This window comes from Rhamphochromis longiceps, linkage group LG6 (assembly GCF_057381845.1).
Source record: "Rhamphochromis longiceps isolate RC_006_pf linkage group LG6, R_longiceps_female_GT1.1, whole genome shotgun sequence".
NCBI classification, from domain to species: Eukaryota; Metazoa; Chordata; class Actinopteri; order Cichliformes; family Cichlidae; genus Rhamphochromis; species Rhamphochromis longiceps.
Genome location: NC_140562.1, coordinates 12,456,056 through 12,480,305, shown reverse-complemented (window position 1 = coordinate 12,480,305; position 24,250 = coordinate 12,456,056). Strand labels below are relative to the sequence as shown.

Here is a 24,250-nt window from a genome sequence, read left to right as displayed (position 1 = left end):
CAAAGATCGACCAAATGGACCAATACGGCAATGCCACGATGATCCATTTGGCAAAGTAAATCCATTGGGTATCCTTGTTGGTCTTCAGACAACAATTCTGATGGTTAAAGAACCAAATGGGACAGGCAAAAAAAAAAAAAAAAAAAAAGACAGCAAAAATCCTGACTGACATCACGACCTATCATTACACAGGAGAATCTGATGGATGGATAATCAAGTATTTCATTTAATTAATGTTTGAAAGACAGTTTCAGCTTTTATTCTGTCAGCTGCAAACTTTCTGCTGTTTATTAGTTTAAGAGAAAATAAAACTTAATATAACAACAGAATTTAAACATAGGCTGCAAACTGAAAAATGTCTACGAAAAAATGCTATTGAAGAATTTTAGCCCCTCCCACTGTCCATGTAGTACAGTAGGAGGGTCTAAAGTTGAAAGTTTCAAGGGATCTTCCAGGAATGGTGATGCTGCTTTTCTGGACAAATGATCTCTAAGCTTGAACTTAACCAGAGGGATATAGTACAAAGAAAATTCAACAAGGCTTGGCTTACTTTGCGTTAGCTGGCTTGAGAAAACGTAAAACACCAGTCAGTGTCACGCCGCCGGGTATATCAACTTCTCTTTTAAGCTGTGCTTTCTGCTTCACGCTCCGTGCCCACGCATGTAACAAGGGCTGCTACAAGGCCCTTTAAAACAGGAAGTAGCATGTGCTGCAGTGAGCTTGAATGGTGTCCCAATGCGCTGAGCAAGCACAGTGCAAGCATGCTAGCCAGGTGTGGTGCGTGATGATAAAGTGGTGACTAAAACTCTATAAAGGACATAACTAATATAACAGCAGGTCAGGGTTACTCTTACAATTTTCTCTGGTAAGAAGTCAAAATCCTTCATATAGAACTCTGAAGTTACCTGGAGAGATGAGATCCTGCTTCATAGTACAGGCCTCAGGGCAACATTTCAAAGTTAACGTGCAAAACAATCAATATATGTATTTGTATGTAACTGACAAAAAAAGGAGAGAAAAGCGTCCAAACACTTCTTGTGTCATTCCAGAGTTGAGGTCGCAGGTTATGGTGCCACCACTGGACTAGCTAATGAGAAAAGAAGGAAGATGATTTTTAACAAATTTGTTGTATTAAGAAAAAAGAAAACAAACCATCCAAACTGTTACTTTATTAGTAAAGAGATGTTGCAGATATTTGTACTGAAATTGTATTTTTCTTCATTTCTAATGTGTTCAAAGCAAAAACAAGCTTTTCCTGTGAGCTCAGACCATTTTATTTCTTTCTGCTGCATTTCTGCATAAAATACAAATCTGCATCATTTTCTAAAAAAGTGCTTTAAGCTGAACTAATTGTCCCTTTATTTCTAGAACCTGGTGAATCACCCTCTCTTCACTGTGCAGAGACTGAGGTTGTCAGCTGTACAGAGCTCAATGATATTTTACAGAAATAATTCCCCGAGGTCCACCGAGTCAGGAGCTATCAGCACTGGTTCTGTGGACAAAGTCCTGGGAAAGATATATGTCGAGTGAGTTTGCATGATCCCTCAGCTCACAGCTGCATTTATTAAACATTCAAAATACAGAAAGATTTTATAAAACTGGGAAACTGTATTTCTGTCTTGCAGGGAGACTCTGGTGGAGGAGTGGTTCATAATGGCAGGATTTATGGTGTCTCTTCTTTTGTGGGAGATCCGGACTTTGTATGCAGAGCACCGGCTGCCTTCATGGACCTCTGTGATCCTGAGTATGCAGATTGGATCAGGAAAACTATCAACCCATAAAAAGCTGTGAGGTGTGGATAACTGTAAACAAGCTGAAATAAATAATCTTTTAGAGTTTAGCTTTGGTTTCTTTTATTCTCTTTGATATAAGCAGTAGAGGATTTCAGAATTTCTGTGTTATTTGCCAAAAGACGTTTTTTCAGCTGCACCCACACACAGTTTCTTTAGATAACTTCAACTGCAGAAAGTAAAAACTCAGCATTAAGTTTCAAATGCAGTTTTAAAGATAATGATAATATGGTGGCCCTGAAGAAAACACCCGTCAATAGAAAAAGCTGCAAAATCCTGCAAAATGTAACAGAAGTTGAATAAAACACAACGGAAATAGAAAAAAATGCAACAGGGCTGAAAAACTGAACAAACAAACAAAAAACAAACACAAATTACAACAGAAATAATAACAACGATATAAAAAAAAATAAAGTAGAAAAAAAACATTCTCATCCTAAAACTTGGTGACAAAGTGGAATATGGTAAGGAAACACTCATTTAAGTGCTGTCATTACTCAAAGGTTCCTGATAATCATGCATGAAGTGATTTCTGGAGGGGAATGAAACTTAACTGAACTGCTCCCTGTGACATTTTGACCTGTCAAACGCAGGCGTAACTCCTGTTATTCATTGTTGTATTGCAGGTCTGCTGTGCACGACGTCTGTGAATCTGAGTAATTTGGTACAGATGAAGGAATAAGACTGCTCAGATGCTTTGGGTGTCACGTAATGATCCCTCAGGTTTGGGTGTCTTTGGTGCCCTTTGATTTCAATCTACCTGCACATTGAACAGAAATCCTGCCATGACAGAACACACTAATGCCTTTTCAAGGGAGAACCGATCCTAATCTGAGCTGTCAGCCCCAAGTTCTCTGCAGTCATCAAATCAAGCATAATCTGGTTTGAACAGGCTCCCTGCCTCACTGCAAAAGCCTTTTTACCAGCTGCTGTTTGACAAACTGCAAAGCCTCTGAAGAGACTTTAGAAAGGGGGAAAAAGGATACGACGAAAAAGCTGAACAAAAAGCTATCCATGCACTGTTTAACATTTCACTTGGAGTTTATTGACTGTATTCTATCTGTGGATTGCATTATAGCTTCTCTGAGAGCTTTGCTCCCTGAAGATTTTATGATCTGTGAACGCTGAGTCTCTCTTGTGGCTGTAAACCAGTCTGCTCAGCATGGCACTGCATGGCAGAGTTTCTCTCCATTTTTTTGAATCACCTTTGCTCAGTTGTGCTCCTAACTGATCTCCTGAGTTTGGCTGTATTCCTGGACTTTGCCCTTTAGTTACTCTTCAGTCTCTTTGACACACAGGCTGCCAAATTTGAAATAACATTTTTAGTTTTGGAAAAAGAAGAGCGTGTCTAGCAAATTCTTGCACATCCTTGTTCTTAAATAGCACTTTTCTACTCAAGCACTCAAAGTACTTTATACACCTCATTCACCCATTCATACAAGCACTTTTCTGTACCTTAGTTCTTTCTATCTAACATTCATACTCTGATGGACACATGAAAGAGCAGTTTGGGGTTCAGTATCGTGTCCAAGGATACTTTGAGATACAGATCAGATCAGGCTGCGATCGAACCTCCAACCTTCTGATCGGTACTAATTGGACGTTTGCTGCTGCACATGTAGCATCACAGCTTAGAAGATGGTGGTGTGGAAATGTGTTTCCCATTAACAATTGACTAAGAAACTCTTAGTCAAGGGTTAACGTCACTAATGTCAGTATTTTCACTGACTCTAAAAAGGCACTGATCTTCATTAGATTAGATCAACATTGTTCCTTAATCCTGAGCTGTACAGGAAAATAGATTTCTGATACACATGTACATAAACAAATAAAGAGAGATGTTTCCCACCTGCTGAGAAGACAACAAATGCATAACCTGATTACCACCATCTCACATCCTCTGATTTCTGGCACCTATAAGTGAGCTTGATTTCACTGTCCTGCTGTCTTGGCCTTTAGGAGAACACAGTGAGACAGATGAAGCTTGCACCAGATGGTGGAAACACATTGATCGTGGTCTTAGACACAGCATCCACACTCTGTACATGATAGTGTGTGTATGGTGCTGTTTGCAGGAACTTGATGAGGCTTTGCTTAAGTGGAAATCCACTGATGTTCAAGCCCCAGGGAAGTGGGCGGGGGGATAGGACCTCTGGGGCCCTCTTCCTGATGGAGCCCTACCTGACTCCTTTCACTGCTAAAGCAAGAATGGTGCCACAGCTCATTGAAACAATACTTCATTTCATCAGAATCTTCAAATGATTCTGTTAAAAACAACCGCCCAGTGTACTTGCATGGCAAACATCGTGATTAGATATTCAAGAAGAGCCTCTTAAAGATGAAGGTCTGTGTCTCTTGACCTAAACACATAATCCAGTTAAATCTGATTTATGTTCATTAATGCCCCTCACACTGTAACTTAAAGTAATAAATCGGTCACTGATTAATTACAGAAGTACGTCTGTGAGCATAAAGATGTAAGCCTTGGACCATCAGGATAAAATGTGGTTGGGAAACTTAACAAGCTTTGATAAAACTTCATCAGTAGCTCAAGCAAGACCTCAAAACCTTCGATCACCACGGGTGGTTAGCAGACTGTGGTTGTACCATGCAGCCTAACAACATGCAGTAAATTGCAGGTTAAAGCAGTCTGCTTACACATTGTTAAACGAGGGAAGGGAACTAATGTGGCTGTCACATTACCCTTTTGTCCCATTTCATCCCAGGACTTGATTAAATTGCTGCTCACTTTCTACAATACTTAAAACTGATCAGTAGGACCTGAAACTGCAAACATTCAAACATTCAGGCCAACAATCAGTTGGTGAACATATTAATCTACTACAATTAGCAAAAATGAATAAATAAACAGAAGAAAGTTAGAGTGATATCAGAGTCATGCAAGTTTTTGACCAGCAGGTTAAACTCATGCAAATTAGCTTCATCCAGGCTCATGAAAACACTGTCCTGCTTATAAACAGCAGATCATTTGTGTCAGTGTCAGGATGGTTTATATTTGAGCTTTTAGTTCACACAGAACAATTTTTATTAATTGTTTTTAGCGATTACGAAAGTCTGTGAATCCCCAAATTGTTCAGTTGTTCTCTTTGCTCCCCATGAGGTCACTTTCACCATGTGACAAAAACAACACCCCACTCTACACACTCGGGCCACCAGCAACTTTCTAAATCCTCAATAAAAAGCTGACAGGTTGCAATGATGTTCCAAAGAACTTATTAAGAAAACAACTAAATACACAGAAAATTTTATGAAAATTGGTTTATTTTATATCTCATAGTTTTAAATGATGCAATAAAAATATGTACAAAACATCACAAACTGTAATATTTTACAAATGCTTACGTCCTGCTGATGCAATGGAGACATCTTCCAGTGACAGTCTTCATCAGTGTGAGTGTGAGGAGGATCCTAAACCCACCAACACAGAAGTGCATGTTCACAACTCCCTCTGTGCAGGCGGGGTCAGGACCCTCCTCACCTAGGGTGAGGAGGGTTGGTGCTGTGGCCAGTCAGGTATGAAGTGCTGAGAGTGGATCTTTGGTCCTCTGTGCAGCTCTGTCCACTCTCAGCTGCCCTGCAAAGTAATAACACAAGAAAGACGTCATTTTAACACAAAACAGCATTTTCATTGTTGGTAGCTGCAGTATGTTGTTAAAAAGCAATTTTAAACCCAACGTATACACATGAAAAATATAAATAAAGCTAAACCTACAGTGCTGCTGACATAGGATGATGATTTATACCAACTATTGGAAGAATTTTGTCTTCAATACAGTTTGTTGTCAATGTGAGGTGATAACTTACATAGTTGGAACACAGCACCACTCTCCCGTTTTTCACTTGGTCATCCATCCTTCTCATCGGGTTGGTTGGGGTAAGGCTGTCTTCTGGGTGGGGTGTTTGCTCCATCTTGGACGTAACTGGAAGTAATAACAACTAAAAAACGACCTTTAATTCACAATGTAATATTAATATTAATGTCACATATCAACAAAAAAAGCAATACATTTCACATGTGCGAGTCACATGTTCTTATATCTGTAAAAACAAAGTTTAAAAACACATTCTAACATAAACTAATCAGAGTCACTGTCATCCATGGAAAGGCTAAAAGGCCTCTCCCAGAAACGTCTGACTCCAAAACTACCTGAGGATGTTGAAGGGGCATCAAACTGGTCACTCACCTTGCACCTCTTTGCACTTACCTCTTCGGTGCAGATGTCTTCTCTGCTTCTCTTTTCTGAGGAAGGAGCAGCAGAGAGATCAGCTGAGGAAGAAGCAGCAGAGGGAGCAGCTGAGGGAGGAGCAGCTGAGGAAGAAGCAGCAGAGAGAGCAGCTGAGGAAGGAGCAGCAGAGGGAGCAGCTGAGGAAGAAGCAGCAGAGGGAGCAGCTGAAGAAGGAGCAGCAGAGGGAGCAGCTGAGGAAGGAGCAGCAGAGGGAGCAGCTGAAGAAGGAGCAGCAGAGGGAGCAGCTGAGGAAGGAGCAGCAGAGGGAGCAGCAGAGAGAGCAACTGAGGAAGGAGCAGCTGAGGAAGAAGCAGCAGAGGGAGCAGCTGAGGAAGGAGCAGCAGAGGGAGCAGCTGAGGGAGGAGCAGCAGAGGGAGCAGCAGAGGGAGCAGCAGAGGGAGCAGCTGAGGGAGCAGCTGAGGGAGGAGCAGCTGGCGGATCACCAACTGGGGCAACAACTCGAGGGAAGAGTGGGGCATTGGCCTGGCCGAAAGGCGGCATGGCGATGGGGGCAGCACCTGGAGCAATAGGACGTTGCCAATCGTGCCAAAACGGCTCTGGAGGGTGCTCCCGGATGAGAGGGGAATCATCTCTCTCATCCATGGTGTCATACCCAGAGTCATCGCTAAGCCAATCCCCCCACTCTTCTGAGTCGTTCCAGTCAGATGAATTGTCAGTCTGTTCACTAAACTCTTCATCGTCTACAGGTAGGTAGGGGGGGTACTCACCATACTCACCTTGCTGTTCACCGACATCAGCATCTGGTGCTTCATCAGAAGAGGGTGAGGGTGAGAGAGGGATAAAATACCTACCATACTCACCTTGCTGTTCACCGTCATCAGCATCTGGTGCTTCATCAGAAGAGGGTGAGGGTGAGAGAGGGATAAAATACTCACCATACTCACCTTCGCTGATACGCTGGGTATCAGCGTCCTGAGCTTCACCAGAAGAGGTGGAGCTCTGGAGACTGTCATCCAGGATCCTGATGACTTCAGGAAGGCCTTCTTCTGCAGGGCGTTCAACCACATAGTCAAGACGCCCTGTGAGGAAACAATTTTTAAAATAACATTAGGAATGTAATAGACACCCAGTGTTAAAGCAACAGACCTACATCTGTTAGTTTGAGCAGAGGATGAGAGAAAAGCATTTTATGTCAGACTGAATGACACTTCTACTTGTTCAATCTTTAAGTCAAGTTTTTTAATAGAAGACCACCAAACCTCCACCAAGGCAGCTCACTCTGTGTACTTTTAAGGTGACACTATATTGACACTATATATGTCACTGTATTTTGTGTACATTCAATTTGTTTTATTTGTTCTTTGTAAGCCTTTATGCAAACACTATGTTGGAATAGGTAATGGATAATAGGTATTGATTTGTAAATAGCCGGACATGAGTAACTTATTATATAAATATACTACAGTACATTTATAACTAACCATGCAGCTCATTCTCCTGTTTTATTTACAATTCACGATGTCACACATTTTGAAAAAAGCTCATAGGTTAAATATGTGGATGCAAACCATAATGTAACATTTAGACCACATGTACCAATTGCATGTCCTAAATATATATATATATATATATATGTGGCAGGATGAATGTTATCCCTCGGTCCAACCCACTTTTAGCCTGGCCCATTAGGGGGCGCTGGTATAAATAGTGGCCATTTGAGTGTCTCTGCATTGCTTGCCTGTGATCTCCTTTTTGGTCACCTGACTTCCTCGGTGTGGTAGAGATCGTTTGTGGGTTACTCCTCTAAAGTCTCCATCGCGGCTGGTCGTAGCTATAGAAGCCTCCTCTGAGCTATTCTGCTTACATTCTATGACCCGGCTTACTTGGTACGTAATCAACTTTTGTTACGCTCTCTGCCTTCTATTGTTCGTTTATAGTAATTATTTATTATGTTTCGCAGGAAGTGTGGACCTTAGTTTTGCGCCAAGCTACGCGAACTGAAGTGCTGCTGTTTTGCCTTGCTGTGCTTTTACCGTCTGTTCCCGTTGTGAGAATTCTTTCCCTGCTGCTGTCGGCTTTTACAGTGGACGTCGGCGTGGACAACGGCCATATGCATGCCGGTTATCGGAGTCAGCTGGCGTGCATATTGATCGACTGTTAACTTTTCGTCGTGTGGACGGCAAGTTGGAGCAGTACGGCGATTCCGTTTGCTCCAGATTTTAGAGTTTTATCCAGATTGTATGTTGTTTTATTGCTTTTGATTTGTAGTTTGGATTTTTGTTACACCACTGGTGGGAGGCCCTTTTTTTAGCTGTAGATCACCAGTGTGGTCTTGCAGTTGGGTTATCCCCCGGTGCTACACATTAGTTTGTTGTAATATATTAAAATTTTCCTTGTTTCTTTTATTCAGATGCGGAGTGCCGACGTGGAGGAGACTAGGGTGCCTTGGTGGTGGGATCCCTTGAGTGTACACACCCGCCTTGTTTAGTTTATTAGTGTGATAGTGTGTTGCACCTGTGTGTTGGTGTGTTTTCTTTCTTTAGTTTGTGTGTGGCATCCCTGCCCCTCCACTGGTAAGCCTCAGCTCTGAATACCCTTTTAAGCATATTTGTACTTGAATATTTATGATTGTGCTTTTATATGGTGTTTTAAATAATTATTAATAAATTGTTAATTTGTTTATTATTGAACCTCGTCTCTGGATTGAGTATAGCGAACCCAAGTGCCTTTTTGGTGATTTAGTGTTGTTTCCAGTATTCTCTGGGTGAAATTCCCAGGGTGGCGTTGTCGTTCTTTAAAACTGAAGAGTATTTACCTTATATCCCAACCTCGTCTCGCCACAAACTTGGCGTTGTTGTCGACACGATATACTCTTTAAAACAGAGACGTGTGTTCTTTTTTTGTTTGGTGTAACGTAAATTGTTTTTTATATTATTTTGTACAGAATAAAGGCAAAGCAGCAGCTACTTTGGTGTGGGATTTCACAGCTGTGTTACAGAGATGGAGGAAGAGTTACAGGAACTCAGGGACTTGATCGCGCAGCTGAAAGCAGACAATGAGAGGCTGCGTCAGGAGAGGGCTGTTGGGTCAGGTACTAGTGCTACACCTTCTACTTCAACTGCATCATCTGTTAACCCCCCAACGGCTGGTGTCTCTGTAGCAGAGAGACTAGTTTTTGTGCCCCGTGACAGAAAGTGCCCTATGTTTAGAGGAAAATCAGGTATAGGGTTGAATGAATGGTTGGAGGAAATAGAAGGTTGTGCTAGAGCACGTCATTTGTCTTTGGCTGATAAAGCATTTTTCCTGTTTGACCACCTAGAAGGAGAAGCACGTGAGGAGATTAAATATCGCTCTAGTGCAGAGAGGACTGATCCTGCTAAGATAATTACTATATTGCAAGAACTTTATGGCTGTTCAGAATCCTATGTAGCATTGCAGGAAGCTTTCTTCTCTAGAAAACAGCAGGAAAGTGAGACACTGCAAGAGTTTTCCCTCGCTCTCTTGGGTCTTATGGAGAAAGTTAAATCGAGTGCCCCCAATGGCATGCCCAATGCTGACGTTTTATTAAGAGATCAATTTGTTGAACAGGTCTTAGATAGTACCTTGCGGCGGGAGTTAAAGCAGTTAGTAAGGAGGCAGCCCACACTGACATTGCTGGAGATTAGAGGGGAAGCTATTAGGTGGGAACGTGAAGGGTTGCCTAGTGGCGTTAGGCATAGAAGCAGTTCTGTCCCTTCTGTTTATGGCATTCAGTATGGGGTCCATAGCGGTCCTTCAGGAATAGCCCAGTCTACCCATTTGTCTGAGATGAGCGAGATGAAGGAATTGTTAAAGTGCCAGCAGGAGCAACTTAATCAGCTCACTCAGAGCATTGCTCGATTGCAGGGCCCCCATCGAATGCCTCGCTCAGGACGGGGCGACTCCATTATATGCCGTCGTTGTCAGCAACCTGGACATTTTGCTCGGGAGTGTGATGGGGAACGCGTTCCTCGTTCCCGGCCTCCTTCGCAGGCCCCTCTGCATAACCGCAGGCACTCTCCTTTAAATACGGCTTCGGAAAACTAGCACCCTCCGTATTGCCGAGCCACAGTTCGGGTGGGGTGTCTATTGGCTCAAGGGTTGTTTCTAATGGTCCAGAGGCAGTCTCGAAATTAATTTCATCCTGTCCTCATATAGATGTGGACATGGGCGGTATAAAAGTACCTTGTTTGGTTGATACGGGGTCCATGGTCTCCACCATTACTGAAAGTTTTTTCCGCCAGCATTTTGAGTCCTGGGGTCAAGAGCGTCTCCAAGCTTGTCATTGGTTGCAGCTTAAAGCGGCTAATGGGTTGTCCATTCCTTACCTTGGCTATATCGAGCTAAGTGTAGAGCTCTGTGACAAGTTTCTTCCACAGTGTGGCGTGTTGGTCGTTAAAGATCCTCCAGGTGCAGGACCTTCCACGGTTCCGGGTGTATTGGGGATGAATGTCATTCGGAAGTGTTACCACGAGCTTTTTGGGCAACACGGTGAAGCATTGTTTAGTTTGGGCTTTGTCACAGAGGCCCCTAAACCCCTTGTGCAGGCGCTGCAAAAGTGCCATGACGTTAGTATAAGAGCCCCACTGGATTTGTCTGGCCATGTGAGAGTGAGGGGTAAGCGAGCATGTTGCATTCCGGGTGGTGTAATGAAAGTAGTGGCCGCCACCTGTTCTGAGCAATATTCAGGTGCCACTGTGTTATTTGAACCTACTGATGTTAACTTGCCTGCTGGACTTTTAGCGTCCCCTGCATTGGTTCGAGTGGTTCGAGGTACTGCATACATACCAGTTGTTAATGTAGGGACTACGGCGGTCTTGCTTTACCCTAGGACCATTATAGGGACCCTGGAAGATGTTCATGTGGTCAGTTTGCCCGCTGGTGTGACAGAAGTACTCCCTAACGTAGCCACAATGGCATCTCACACCGCCACTCCTACTGTGCAGGATCAGATGGAAGGGATTGATTTGTCTAAACTGTCAGCAGAGGAACAGGGACAGGTGAGGTCTCTCCTTAAGAAATACAGCTCGGTCTTTTCTGCTCATGACACTGATTTGGGTTGCACTAACTTGATCTCCCATGACATTCCAGTCTTAGACGATATCCCCGTGCGGCAGCGTTATAGGCGCATCCCCCCTTCAGAGTACGAGGTTGTGAAAGAGCATATTAACCAGTTGTTAGGGGCCGAGGTGATTAGAGAGAGTAGCAGCCCCTATGCTTCTCCCATTGTGCTCGTTAAGAAGAAGGATGGCAGCCCGCGCATGTGTGTTGATTATCGGCAACTGAACAACAAGACAAGGAAAGATGCATTCCCCCTGCCGCGCATTGAAGAATCCTTAGATGCGCTGACTGGTGCCCGTTGGTTTTCCACCATGGATTTAGCAAGTGGCTATAATCAGGTCCCAGTTACGGAAGAGGATAGGCCCAAGACTGCCTTCTGTACTCCTTTCGGCCTATTTGAGTGGAACCGAATGCCATTTGGGCTCTGTAATGCCCCTAGCACCTTCCAGAGACTAATGCAACGCCTTTTCGGTGATCAACAGTGCCAGTCTCTGCTTCTCTATCTTGATGACATTGTAATCTTTTCATCAACAGTACAGCAACATCTTGAGCGGCTGGATGTGGTGCTAGGTCGGCTTCAGCAGGAAGGTTTAAAAGCCAAGCTTGCCAAATGTGCCTTTTTCCAGCGGGAGGTTCGCTACCTAGGCCATGTCATCTCCGATCAAGGTGTCTCTACGGACCCTAGCAAGGTGGAAGTGGTGGCTAACTGGCAGCCTCCTAAGACTGTTTCGGAACTACGCTCCTTCCTTGGGTTTGCCAGCTATTATCGCCGTTTTGTGGAGGGTTTTGCCAAGTTGGCGGCACCTCTGCATAGACTGGTGGCAGAGTGGGGAGGCAGAAAATCAAAGAAGAGGTCAGAGCATGGTGTCGTGGAGAACTGGACTGTAGAGTGTGCTCAAAGTTTTGAGGCATTAAAAACTAAACTGACAACAGCACCAGTGCTCGCTTATGCAGATTTCTCTTTGCCTTTTATTTTAGAAGTGGATGCCAGCCATGCCGGCCTAGGGGCAGTGCTTTCCCAGGAGCAGGGAGGTAAAGTGAGGCCAATAGCCTATGCCAGTCGGGGTTTGAGGCCCCCTGAGCGCAATATGCTAAATTATAGCTCAATGAAGCTGGAGTTTTTGGCACTTAAGTGGGCCATGACTGAGAAATTTAGAGAGTACTTGTTGGGCCATAAGTGTATTGTTTACACCGACAACAATCCTCTTAGTCACTTGTCTTCTGCTAAACTTGGGGCTACTGAACAGCGCTGGGCAGCTCAGCTCGCTTCGTTCGACTTCGACTTAAAGTACAGGTCAGGAAGGAGTAATAAGAACGCAGACGCTTTATCTCGCCAGCATCCACCTGATCCTCAGGAGATTAAAGCCATGGTTCCTGGTACAGCCTTGCCTGGACCTCTTCAACAAGCCTTGCGGCTGGGACCCGCTGAGGTATCACAAGCTGCCATTACAGTTTTGCCCCATCTCACTACTCCTGATCTTCATACCCTCCAACAGGTCGACCCAGTGATAAAAGAGATCTTGGTGTTCTGGAGACGGAAGCAGCGACCCAGCTTTGAGGAGCGGCAGCAGCTTGCTCCACTTGCTCTGGTGCTGCTACGACAATGGGATCGTCTGATTGAAAGGGAAGGAGTTCTGTATCGTCAGGTTCATCGCCCTGACGGTGCCGAGGTGGTACTTCAGCTTTTGCTGCCTAGTGCACTAATTGAGCAGGTGTTGACTCATGTTCATCAGGAGCACGGCCATCAAGGTGTGGAAAGGACCCTAGCGCTTCTCCGCTCACGGTGCTACTGGCCAGGTATGTCTGCTGAGGTAGCTCGTTGGTGTCAGAGATGCGAACGTTGCCAAGTTGCAAAAGACACCCAACCAGCAGCTCAAAGTTTCATGGGACATTTGTTGGCTTCTCGACCAAATGAAATCTTGGCCATTGATTACACCTTGCTCGAACCTTCCCGGAATGGGCTGGAGAACGTTTTGGTGATGACTGATGTTTTCAGCAAGTATACATTGGCTGTCCCCACTCGTGACCAATGTGCTGCTACAGTGGCCCAGGTTCTCGTGACTGAGTGGTTTTCAAAGTTTGGTGTACCAGCGCGTATCCATTCCGATCAGGGTCGTAACTTTGAAAGCTCCCTGATCCAGCAGCTCTGCAGGTTTTATGGTATCGAGAAGTCCCACACTACTCCTTATCATCCGGCTGGAAATGGTCAGTGTGAACGTTTTAATAGGACTTTGCACAATTTGTTGCGGACCCTGCCAGTATCCAGAAAAAGAGACTGGAATGTATGTTTGCCCCAGTTACTCTACTGTTATAATACCACTCCCCATCAGGCTACTGGGGAAACCCCATTCTTATTGATGTTTGGGCAAGAACCCAGGTTGCCAGTGGACTTTCTGTTGGGCAGAGTACCGGACCCCATCAGTGGAGATGTGCACGAGTGGATTCAGGAGCATCAAGCCCGGCTACAGGTTGTACATGAAGGAGCCAAGGAACGATTGCAATTGGCTGCCGACCGCAGAAAGAGGCACCATGATAAAAAGGTGAAAGAGGCACCATTGAACGACGGCCAGTTGGTGTTCCTGCGCGATCTGAGTGGAAGGGGGAGATGTAAAATCCAAGATCGATGGAAACCCGTGGTATATAGAATCCTGAAGGCACCTAAAGGAGGTGGGGCAGTATATACCATTGCACCTGCAGATGATCCCAGCAGTGTGAAGCATGTTCATCGTACCTTGTTGAAGGCTGTGATAACGGCAGCCACACCATCAGAAGGGCCTGCTCCAAGCAGTAGCCCACGTGGCCCAGAAATATCCTCCCCAGAACCAGGACATGACTCATCAAGTGACAGTGACCTGTTATTCCTGAGCGTAGGAGCTCCTCAAGTAAATGTTTCACCATCTTACAGCCCAGTGGCAGTGATTCCAAGTAGCCCTGAGTTGTTGCTCCGGCCAGAAGACCGAACTTCCGATGTCCCAGCCACTTGTACGGTTACTCCGAGTGTAGCACCAGTTCCATCTAGCTCTCTTCCTGCTCCCTCTACGAGTTCTGATACAAGAAATGTGGTGGTGCGAAAAACAACCCGGTCCACAGCTGGCCAGCATTCAAACATCCATCATCTCCCAAGACCAACAGGGGAGGTGGCACAAGGGGCTGCTAACTCTATTTCTGAGCCTAGGGTACATGCTGTCTCTGCATTTTTTAGGCCTTGGGACTAATCTGGGTGTCTTTGTAATTCATCGTCGGGGCGACGATGCAAGAAGGAGGGGTAGAATGTGGCAGGATGAATGTTATCCCTCGGTCCAACCCACTTTTAGCCTGGCCCATTAGGGGGCGCTGGTATAAATAGTGGCCATTTGAGTGTCTCTGCATTGCTTGCCTGTGATCTCCTTTTTGGTCACCTGACTTCCTCGGTGTGGTAGAGATCGTTTGTGGGTTACTCCTCTAAAGTCTCCATCGCGGCTGGTCGTAGCTATAGAAGCCTCCTCTGAGCTATTCTGCTTACATTCTATGACCCGGCTTACTTGGTACGTAATCAACTTTTGTTACGCTCTCTGCCTTCTATTGTTCGTTTATAGTAATTATTTATTATGTTTCGCAGGAAGTGTGGACCTTAGTTTTGCGCCAAGCTACGCGAACTGAAGTGCTGCTGTTTTGCCTTGCTGTGCTTTTACCGTCTGTTCCCGTTGTGAGAATTCTTTCCCTGCTGCTGTCGGCTTTTACAGTGGACGTCGGCGTGGACAACGGCCATATGCATGCCGGTTATCGGAGTCAGCTGGCGTGCATATTGATCGACTGTTAACTTTTCGTCGTGTGGACGGCAAGTTGGAGCAGTACGGCGATTCCGTTTGCTCCAGATTTTAGAGTTTTATCCAGATTGTATGTTGTTTTATTGCTTTTGATTTGTAGTTTGGATTTTTGTTACACCACTGGTGGGAGGCCCTTTTTCTAGCTGTAGATCACCAGTGTGGTCTTGCAGTTGGGTTATCCCCCGGTGCTACACATTAGTTTGTTGTAATATATTAAAATTTTCCTTGTTTCTTTTATTCAGATGCGGAGTGCCGACGTGGAGGAGACTAGGGTGCCTTGGTGGTGGGATCCCTTGAGTGTACACACCCGCCTTGTTTAGTTTATTAGTGTGATAGTGTGTTGCACCTGTGTGTTGGTGTGTTTTCTTTCTTTAGTTTGTGTGTGGCATCCCTGCCCCTCCACTGGTAAGCCTCAGCTCTGAATACCCTTTTAAGCATATTTGTACTTGAATATTTATGATTGTGCTTTTATATGGTGTTTTAAATAATTATTAATAAATTGTTAATTTGTTTATTATTGAACCTCGTCTCTGGATTGAGTATAGCGAACCCAAGTGCCTTTTTGGTGATTTAGTGTTGTTTCCAGTATTCTCTGGGTGAAATTCCCAGGGTGGCGTTGTCGTTCTTTAAAACTGAAGAGTATTTACCTTATATCCCAACCTTGTCTCGCCATATATATATATATATATATATATATATATATATAATTTTTTTTTTTTTTTTATAAATAAAAACACAACCTTCTTGGCAAGAATTGCACACACAAAGCTCTGCAGGTATGTCTGAAAATGATGGTCAAGTGAAAAACAAACAAACAAACAAACAGAAACTCTTAACTCAGAATCCACATTTTTAGAAATGTGCACAAGGACTGTATCTGCCATAAGGACAGATACATCTAATCTGTGGTAAACATGCTATCCCTGTGTAAATATCCCTGTGTACAATATCTCTCTCTGCTATCTAATAAGGTTAAAAGCATTACCGTAACAGAAGATAGGTCTTAATGCCATTATTACTACTGTTTTCATATTCTTTTGATATTATTTTATTTGTATTTTTTTATCTTTGTGTTTTGCAGCAGAGAAAAAATATAGTTTATGTCAATAAAGTCTTTGATCCGGAGAAGAAAAGGATGTCAGGAGGGGACCTGGATCTGTGTGTTTACGCCTGCGTGTTCTGAGGCCATGACATCTTGAAGATGCCGTTACCACAGAAACTGATTTTTGGGCATTTTACAAATTTTAGTCCATTAAGCTATTTTTAACCATTTCATTTTAAAGAAAAGTGTCAAATTTGAAGCCTTCAAATCAAAGTAACACCTTTTTTTCATATTCATACACCAGTCGTTAATAATTTCTACACCTCTCCCGGAAAATTTAAAACATACAAACAATTTACGGGAAACAATCTTGAATACACATATTTGATCACGTTAAAACTTGATATTCACACTGGAACTTGTTAAATTATTACAGTAATTTACATTTAAAGAAATTTTCACACTTACCTGCAGCGAAGTCCAGGTGACAGTCGGGGAGTCCGGGTCCACGGCGAGCCATCTTCAAACTTGAAAAACAAAAACAAGTACAAACGATCCACAGATGAAGTACTTGTTATGCGTTCAAGTTATATCCGCTTTTAGTAAAATGGTTTGCAAAACTTAGCTTTCCACAGGCTGAGGTTGGAGCAGGTCGAAACAAGTCCACGAGCAAGTGTAAACAGACGTTTGGAACCTTGTGCAGCATTTATATACCCTCGGCGGCCATGGTTACGGTTGTCAACCTGTACACGTGCACGTGATAGAAGTATAGGAATGGAGCTCACCACAGTGTAATTACAGTTAATTTATGGTCATTTACTGTCAGGGGTGGAAGTAATGAATTACAAATACTCACGTTACTGTAATTAAGTAGATTTTTTTGGGTACTTGTACTTTTATGAGTAATTTTTCAAGTGTGTAATTTTACTCATACTTGAGTACAACTTACACCATGTAATCTACTGAGTACTACTGAGTACGCCCACAATTTGAATTAATATTCAAACCTTTCGTCTGCATTTTTGCAGCCAATAAGGCCGTGCAATCCCGACCGGCCAATTTAAGACATAAGCAAAGATAAACTCTGCTGCAGCAGCAGGCACAGGTGTCTGGAGGTGCTACATGGTGGAGTACAAACTACTTTATAGACGGAAGATTTGGAGACAAAGAAGCCAAAATGGAGACAGAGGACAACACTGTCAACCATGAAAACGACGTAGAAAAGACGGAGGACGCGTGCCCGTGGCCATACCTGGAGGAATTTTTCATGTGCAGAGGGAGAAAAGGAGACAGCGTCCAGATGCAGTGCAAACTTTGTTTGACCTCTACAGTCATTTCAGCTTACAAGACTTCAGCGTCTAATCTTAAAAAAACACATTGAGGTAAGAGGTTTTACAACTATACGTGTACAATATTGCCTTCTTATTTTTCATGTGTGTTAAGGTTATTAGTTTGGCTAAGATATTGTCACCGCCATTGGTTAGCCTGATATTAAAATAAGACGGAGCTAGCTAATGTGCGTGTGTGTGCATAATTGAGCTAAATTCGTAGGAATGTTTTAGCTTATTATTTGGATAACCACCGTCATTACAATAAATTAAATTTGTAGTCATTTAAAACTCACAGGCCTACAATCAGCTGGCCTATATAAAAAACAAAAACAAAATTTGAACACAGTGCTGAGCTGCATCTCAAATTAATCTTCCAGCTCTCAGCTGACATGTATCAGAGCCCGATGGATCAGTTGATCAGGATCATTGGCCTGATATAGGTCTATCATAGTGACATGGCTCTTAATCAGTAGGGTTATATGTTTCCCAATATGATTTTTTTTTTTAAAGAACATAATGTGGATTGTTTTTATTTGTTAGCTGTATGGGCAGCATTTTTGTGTATGTGATCCCTTTTCTTAAATTACATTTGCTATATACACATATTTTGCTCTCTTAGTATTTTTAGAACCCGACTAATACTGAAAACTTTAGGGTGATACTGATAAAAAGGAGTTAAAAATTTAGATACTGATACATTGGTCGATACTCTTTTTACAGATAGTATACAGATTACAGAACTTAGAATGTATACAGAAATTCATGTTTTTTGCAATGATCGTTCAAAATTGGTTTACATTTGTAAATAAATACAGCAATATATCTGCAAGATTTGACCAAATTCACCACTCTTTTATACTATGCTAAACAATCAAAGATTAGCTCATGTCTAGTTGAATGATGTTTTAAAAATGTGTTTTCCTGTAGTGTTAATCACAGTGATGTTATGAAGTAATGTATGAACCTGACGTATGATAATATTTATCTCTACAGAGGAAACATCCATCGAAGATTGAGCAGTACAATATCACTGTGGCATCAACATCTCGTCAGCGAAAGACCACAGCCACACCAAACAAGCTCTCAGCAAATACACAAGCCAAGTTACCAGACCTGATGTTGAGAGCTGCAAACAAACATGTTCCACAAGCAACTGTTGACATGCTTGTCATCAATTTCACATGTGAGGGTCTACAGCCATTTGCAGTGGTAGAACAGCCATCTTTCAAAGAATTGGTTACCACATTACAACCTCAAGCCAAAGTCATCTCCAGACCCACTGTCCGTGCCAGAATCTGTGAAGCTGCTGATCACATGAAGATGACTTTGGTTGCAGCATTGGATAAAGTCAAATTGGTTGCTACCACTACTGATTGTTGGTCAGCTCATCAGAAAAGTTACCTTGGAGTCACATGCCATTGGAGGAAGAGTCCCTGGAAAGAAGATCTGCAGCACCAGCATGCAAAAGATTGAGAGGGTCTCACACATTTGACATGCTTGCTGGTGCGCTTGATGATATCCATTGCCAATACAAGATTAGAGGCAAAGTTGTAAGAACCACAACTGATAGTGGATCCAACTTTGTCAAGGCCTTCCACATGTTTGGGGCACAAAATGATGCAGATGAAGCTGAAGATGAAGCAGACCCAGAAACTATTGACCTGACTGACCATATTGACTACCATGAGGCAAGTGCAATTCTTGATGAAGACTCTGGTTTGGAGTATCAACTCCCGCCTCATCAGCGATGTGCATGTCACCTGCTAAACCTTGTGGCAACATCTGATGCTGCCCTAGCAGAGAGCATGAATGAAACCTACAAGAGGCTCTCCCGTGCAAGCTTTGCAAAATGCCAGGCCATTTGGAACAAAACTCATTTGGCTAATGAAGTGGTAGAGGACAAGTGTGAACTACAGATCATTCGTCCCAATGCAACACAATGGAATTCAACCTACCTTGCCATTGAAAGGATAATACGCATCATTGATGAGAAGGGGGAAAATGCCATCAGGAGCATTTGTGAGGAGTTCAAGGTGAAAATGTGAGTAAAATTGGACACCTACCAATATGGTTGCAAATTTTGTGAATTTTCCTTAATGGATGGTTAAAAACGTGAGCAGACTCTTAATATTAAATCAGAAGATCCCTATTCTAGTCATGGTGGGTTTTGTTGTTGTGTCTTACAGGTTGAGTCCTGCAGAAGTTGCATTCCTTAGGGAGTACTGTACCACCATGAAGCCACTGGTGAAAGCTTCAAACATTCTTCAGTCTGAGTCCACTTCCTTTATGGGATGGCTCCTGCCAGTAATCCAACAACTACTGTCCAAACTTAGCAGGCTGGAGACATCAAGCAAGACATGTGTGCCACTCATCAGGGTGATCCGAAGGGCCAGCTCTGTTCTAGGATGCCCTCTGGACCCAGTGGAGGTGGTGAGTGACAGGAGAATGGCGGCTAAGCTGTCATCCCTGTTGGACAACGTCTCCCACCCCATGCAGCAGACTGTGACAGCACTGAGCAGCTCCTTCAGTGGGAGACTGCGGCACCCACGGTGTGGGACGGAGAGATTTCGCAGGTCTTTCCTCCCCACTGCTGTCAGACTCCACAACAAAGACTTTAACTGAACAAACACACACATCCACACATGTGCAATAACACTAAGTGCAATAATCTTTTCTGGCATCGTTGTATTTTACTCAGTTGTATATAGCATTCGTATTCTATTTTTATCTTATTGTATATTTTTATTCTATTTTATTCTACTGTATATAGTATATTATTTTATTCTATTCTGTACAGCTGTGTACTGTATTTATTCTTATTGTATTCTAATTTTTGCGTCATAACTTTTGCACTGTCCACTTCCTGCTGTGACAAAACAAATTTCCCACATGTGGGACTAATAAAGGTTATCTTATCTTATCTTATCTTATCTTATCTTATCTTATCTTATCTTATCAGAGCCCTGCAAAATGGCCTTCAAAAGCGTTTTGGAGCGATGATGGAGGATCCAGAGTTGGCTGCAGCTGCAGTCCTCTTACCCAAGTTCAAGACTTCCTGGACTGACAGAGCAGATGTAACAGAGGCTGGTAAGGATTCATGTGATCCCATTTTTGTGTATTTTTACATTTGAACACATGCTTAAGTGAGTATTTCACCTAATACATTGTAAGCTATTGATGGTCTGTCCTGAATACTAAACAATCCTTTTTGAGAATTTGCCGTTTTTAAATTTGTGTTCAGGAATAATCACTGAAATTTAAATAACAAAATTGTGTTATCTACTTACAATTACAGCCTTGACATACATCAAACAACATCTTGAAACGACAGAGCATGAGAGTGAGGATCAGCAAAGAGAGTCATCTGATGAAGATGAATTCTTCTCCAGACCAATCTCCAGAAGGCTGCAAAGTGCAGTTGAGCTTGATGGTTACCTTGCTTGTGCCACAGACACCATGGAGCTGCTGCACTCCTTCTCAGGTATCAAAAACCTCTCTCTTAAACTGAACACAGCTCTGCCTGCTTCTGCTGCGTGTGAACGACTTTTTAGCTGTGCTGGTCTACTCTTCACAGCCAAACCAAGTCGGATTGCCTCTGTTAATTTAGAAAACCAGCTCTTGCTGAAACTGAACAAAAGGTTCAAGTGTGACAGAAATGCTAAGAGTTTAAGACACTCACCTGCCTGTTGTTCAGTGTATGGGGAAAAGTTTAAACGGTTCTACGCATGTTCAGAAACATATTTGTCATTGTTTTAACAAACAAAATTCCTTCTTTTATATCTACATTTATTTACAAAACAAGTTACCTTTCTATACATTGTTCATCTGAGAAATGTGCTTTGAACATAAATATTTATACTGGTGAATCGAGTTGAATGCCTGCTATTGACGACAGAATAAAACATCAGTCTGTTAAAAAGTAATTAATACTCTGAGTAGTTTTTGAGAAGAGTACTTTGTACTTTTACTCAAGTATTTTTTTAACACCAGTACTTTTACTTGTAATTGAGTACAATTTAACCAGTGTAACAGTACTTGTACTTGAGTACAAATTTTGAGTACAGCAGGTGGATGAGGGAAAGGGGAGGAAGGAGGAGGAGAGACCCGCGGACCGGCCGCGTCTCGTATTGAAAAGGAACCCGATTTGTCCCGGACTTCAGCTTGAATGGAAAAAAAATACACAAAGCTGGAGTTCTTCTGTGTCTTTACGTGGCCAGCTGCCTCTTCTTCTCCCATTCTCTCTCCCTCTCTCTCCTGTTGCTACTTAAATCATGAAACTGATCAATGATCAGCTGATCGCTTTTCTCTTGGAGATACTATATAGCTCATGCTTACGGAGCCCCTCTGATGACATCCTCCAAAAAATAAATAGATTGTGGCGACAAAATACTACTTCCTGCCCTCGAAATAGTATAAGTGCCCACGAAATACTTATTTGTGGCCACAAAATACTATTTCGAGGGCACGAAATAACGTGCGCACGAAATGCTAATTTGTGGGCACGAATTGGGTATAACGTGGCAACGAATTACGCATTTGTGGCAACAAATAGATGACGTGCGCACATCATATTGATACATTGGACAGCTGTGTAGAGACATAAGCATAAGAGTAGGCTAAACCTGTACAACATGGCCAGAGACAGTATGATTGAGTTTTATTTTTGTCATGGTCTGCGTGGCAGACCTTGGGTGTGTGGGGAAGGAGGACCCAAAATGCGTTTATTTACAGTGGAGTAAACAATACACAATAATAGGTCTAGGTCCCTCAGACCCAGATCCCTGACAATTTTAGGCTGGGAATGAGCTACACATGCATTTTGAAAAGCCTGGCACTGAAAGGAACCATTATTATGGAGAGACAGTTAAACAGGATATTAAGAGCCCAGTTGCATTGCAGACGTAAGTACGACCCGGACGTTGGGATAGATTCTATTGTCAACCAACTGCAAGGGCCTGGGAAGGATCACGGTTATTGGTCAAGTGTTTCGTGCTCACAAATAAGCATTTCGTGCGCACGTTATACCCATTTCGTGGCCACGAAGTAGTATTTTGTGGCCACAATTTATTTATTTTTTGGACCATGTCATCAGAGGGGCTCCGTACATGCTAATATCACATCTTCACATTTTTTTTTAGAGGTAACAATAACTTTGCATTCTCGCTACTCACCATGCTCTAAAACAGGTATATGTTAGTAATGACAACATTTAACAAATGTTTTTAAAATTCTAGCCGTGCTAATTAGCCTTAGGATTGGTTGAGGTCTGTGAAAGCCTTTGGAACAAAATCAGTCTTGTAAAGCTCACTATTTTCCAGCTGAGCCTATAGCACATTTGTTAAAGTCAGTCCGGATTGTACAGCTTCTAATCAGAAACAATTAAAGTTTGTTTCTTTTTTTCTGCTCATCAATCTTTTTCTGTAACCAGGATACCTGGAAAGTCTTAAATAACTCATGTTAAAATGTTGCAGTGCTGTAGAGTGGGGTCATGTTAACAATCCATTCAAACTTGTGGTCTTCGAGGTCAACTTTAAGATTTATTGGTTGAAAATTGACAAAAAGTTTTAGAACTTAGAAACTATCATTCCTACAACTGTGCTGTGTATATGTCACAACATATAGCAGGAACCTATAAAGGTAACTGACCTTTGACCTCTCCTCTAAGAAGGTACATGTAATGTCTACAGTGATTAGACATACTTAATAAAACAGTGTGGGGCCCAGAGTATTGTTGTGCATCAGTGTGGAACATGTCAGTAACACTGAGGGTTACACACACTTTGCCAGGTACACCTGTTCACCTGCTCGTTAAACACAAATGTCTAGTGAACCAATCAGACGTCAGCAAATTAAAGTATTTAAGCATACAGACATGTTCATGATGACCTGCTGAAGGTCAAAGCAAGTATCAGAATGGGGGAAAGAGATTGCGTGGTTGTTGGTGCCAGATGGGCTGGTCTGAGTATTTCAGAAACTGCTCATCCAATGAGCTCACAAAATTACCTCCACAGTTTACAGACTGTAGTGGCAATCCAACCAGCAAAAGGCCACCTGAGGGAATTTGAAGTATTTCCAACTCATCCTGGTGATGAGGTCAAACACAACCAGTACTTTTAACATTTTATCAATTATTTACCAAATTAAAAAACAACTTGTGGTAACTTATTTTTAATTTTGCTGCAGACAAGTTGAATGAATGCTTACTGGATCTAGAACACCATTTAGATCATAACAGCTCCTGATCAGGATGAATTTCATTTTCAAATCAAATTTCATGTCGCAGTTTCACACTTTTGTAACATATTATTTCAAAGCTTGCTTATGGGCTTGTTTTGGAGCAGACCAACAGTCAGGCTCGTCTTCACCCTTACTGTCAGACTCTGAATTGATGGTTCTGCTATATCTCACCTGGCTGAGCTCTTGTAATTATTTTGTGATAAAACTTTTTCTATTTTGAGATCAAGATTCAAGTGGAAATCTTTGTGTGTCTGTCTCTCTCCCTTGGTTTCTGTAGAGGTACAGTGTGGGGGCGCCTGGATAAATGTTAAACAGAAGCTAGATGTAGTGTTCCTCCACTGTCCATTAAGGATATGAGGAAAAGAAATGGTCAAGAACAAAGTGTATGGTGTATTTATAAAAGAAAATGGCTTTTAAATTGTATACCAAAACCACCACCAGAAAGTCAACTACAACTTGTTACATAATCATCATGACTGTTGTATCAGTTTAACAGTTTATGGGTTGACTTCTTTCAGTTCATTCACTGTTTACATCATGAAGGAAAAAGAAGGCAACAGGCTGAGAAATGAAGCTGTTGTGTGTCTTTGTGGCCACACGGGGGCAGTGCTGCATAAATAGTAGAATCTCTTCCTGGACACTTTTTCTAGACCTTTTTAAATGACTAATAAAGACAACAAAATGAATTACATCAGGATCTGATATGGTTTTGTTTTTTTGTTGAGCTTTATATATTTCAGAATGCCTAGAGTTTGTT

At 42.6% G+C, this 24,250-nt stretch overlaps 1 protein-coding gene across 1 annotated transcript; it reads right to left on the bottom strand.

Annotated features, from left to right (window-relative positions):
• Positions 1-5,887: 5,887 nt before the first annotated feature.
• On the bottom strand, positions 5,888-16,445 carry LOC146667564 (uncharacterized). The gene is made up of 2 exons (XM_085409243.1): positions 16,394-16,445; positions 5,888-7,077 (listed from the first exon to the last, which is right to left on the bottom strand). The coding sequence occupies exons 1-2, from the start codon at positions 16,443-16,445 to the stop codon at positions 5,888-5,890; spliced, it is 1,242 nt and encodes a 413-aa protein (XP_085265369.1).
• Positions 16,446-24,250: the final 7,805 nt, after the last annotated feature.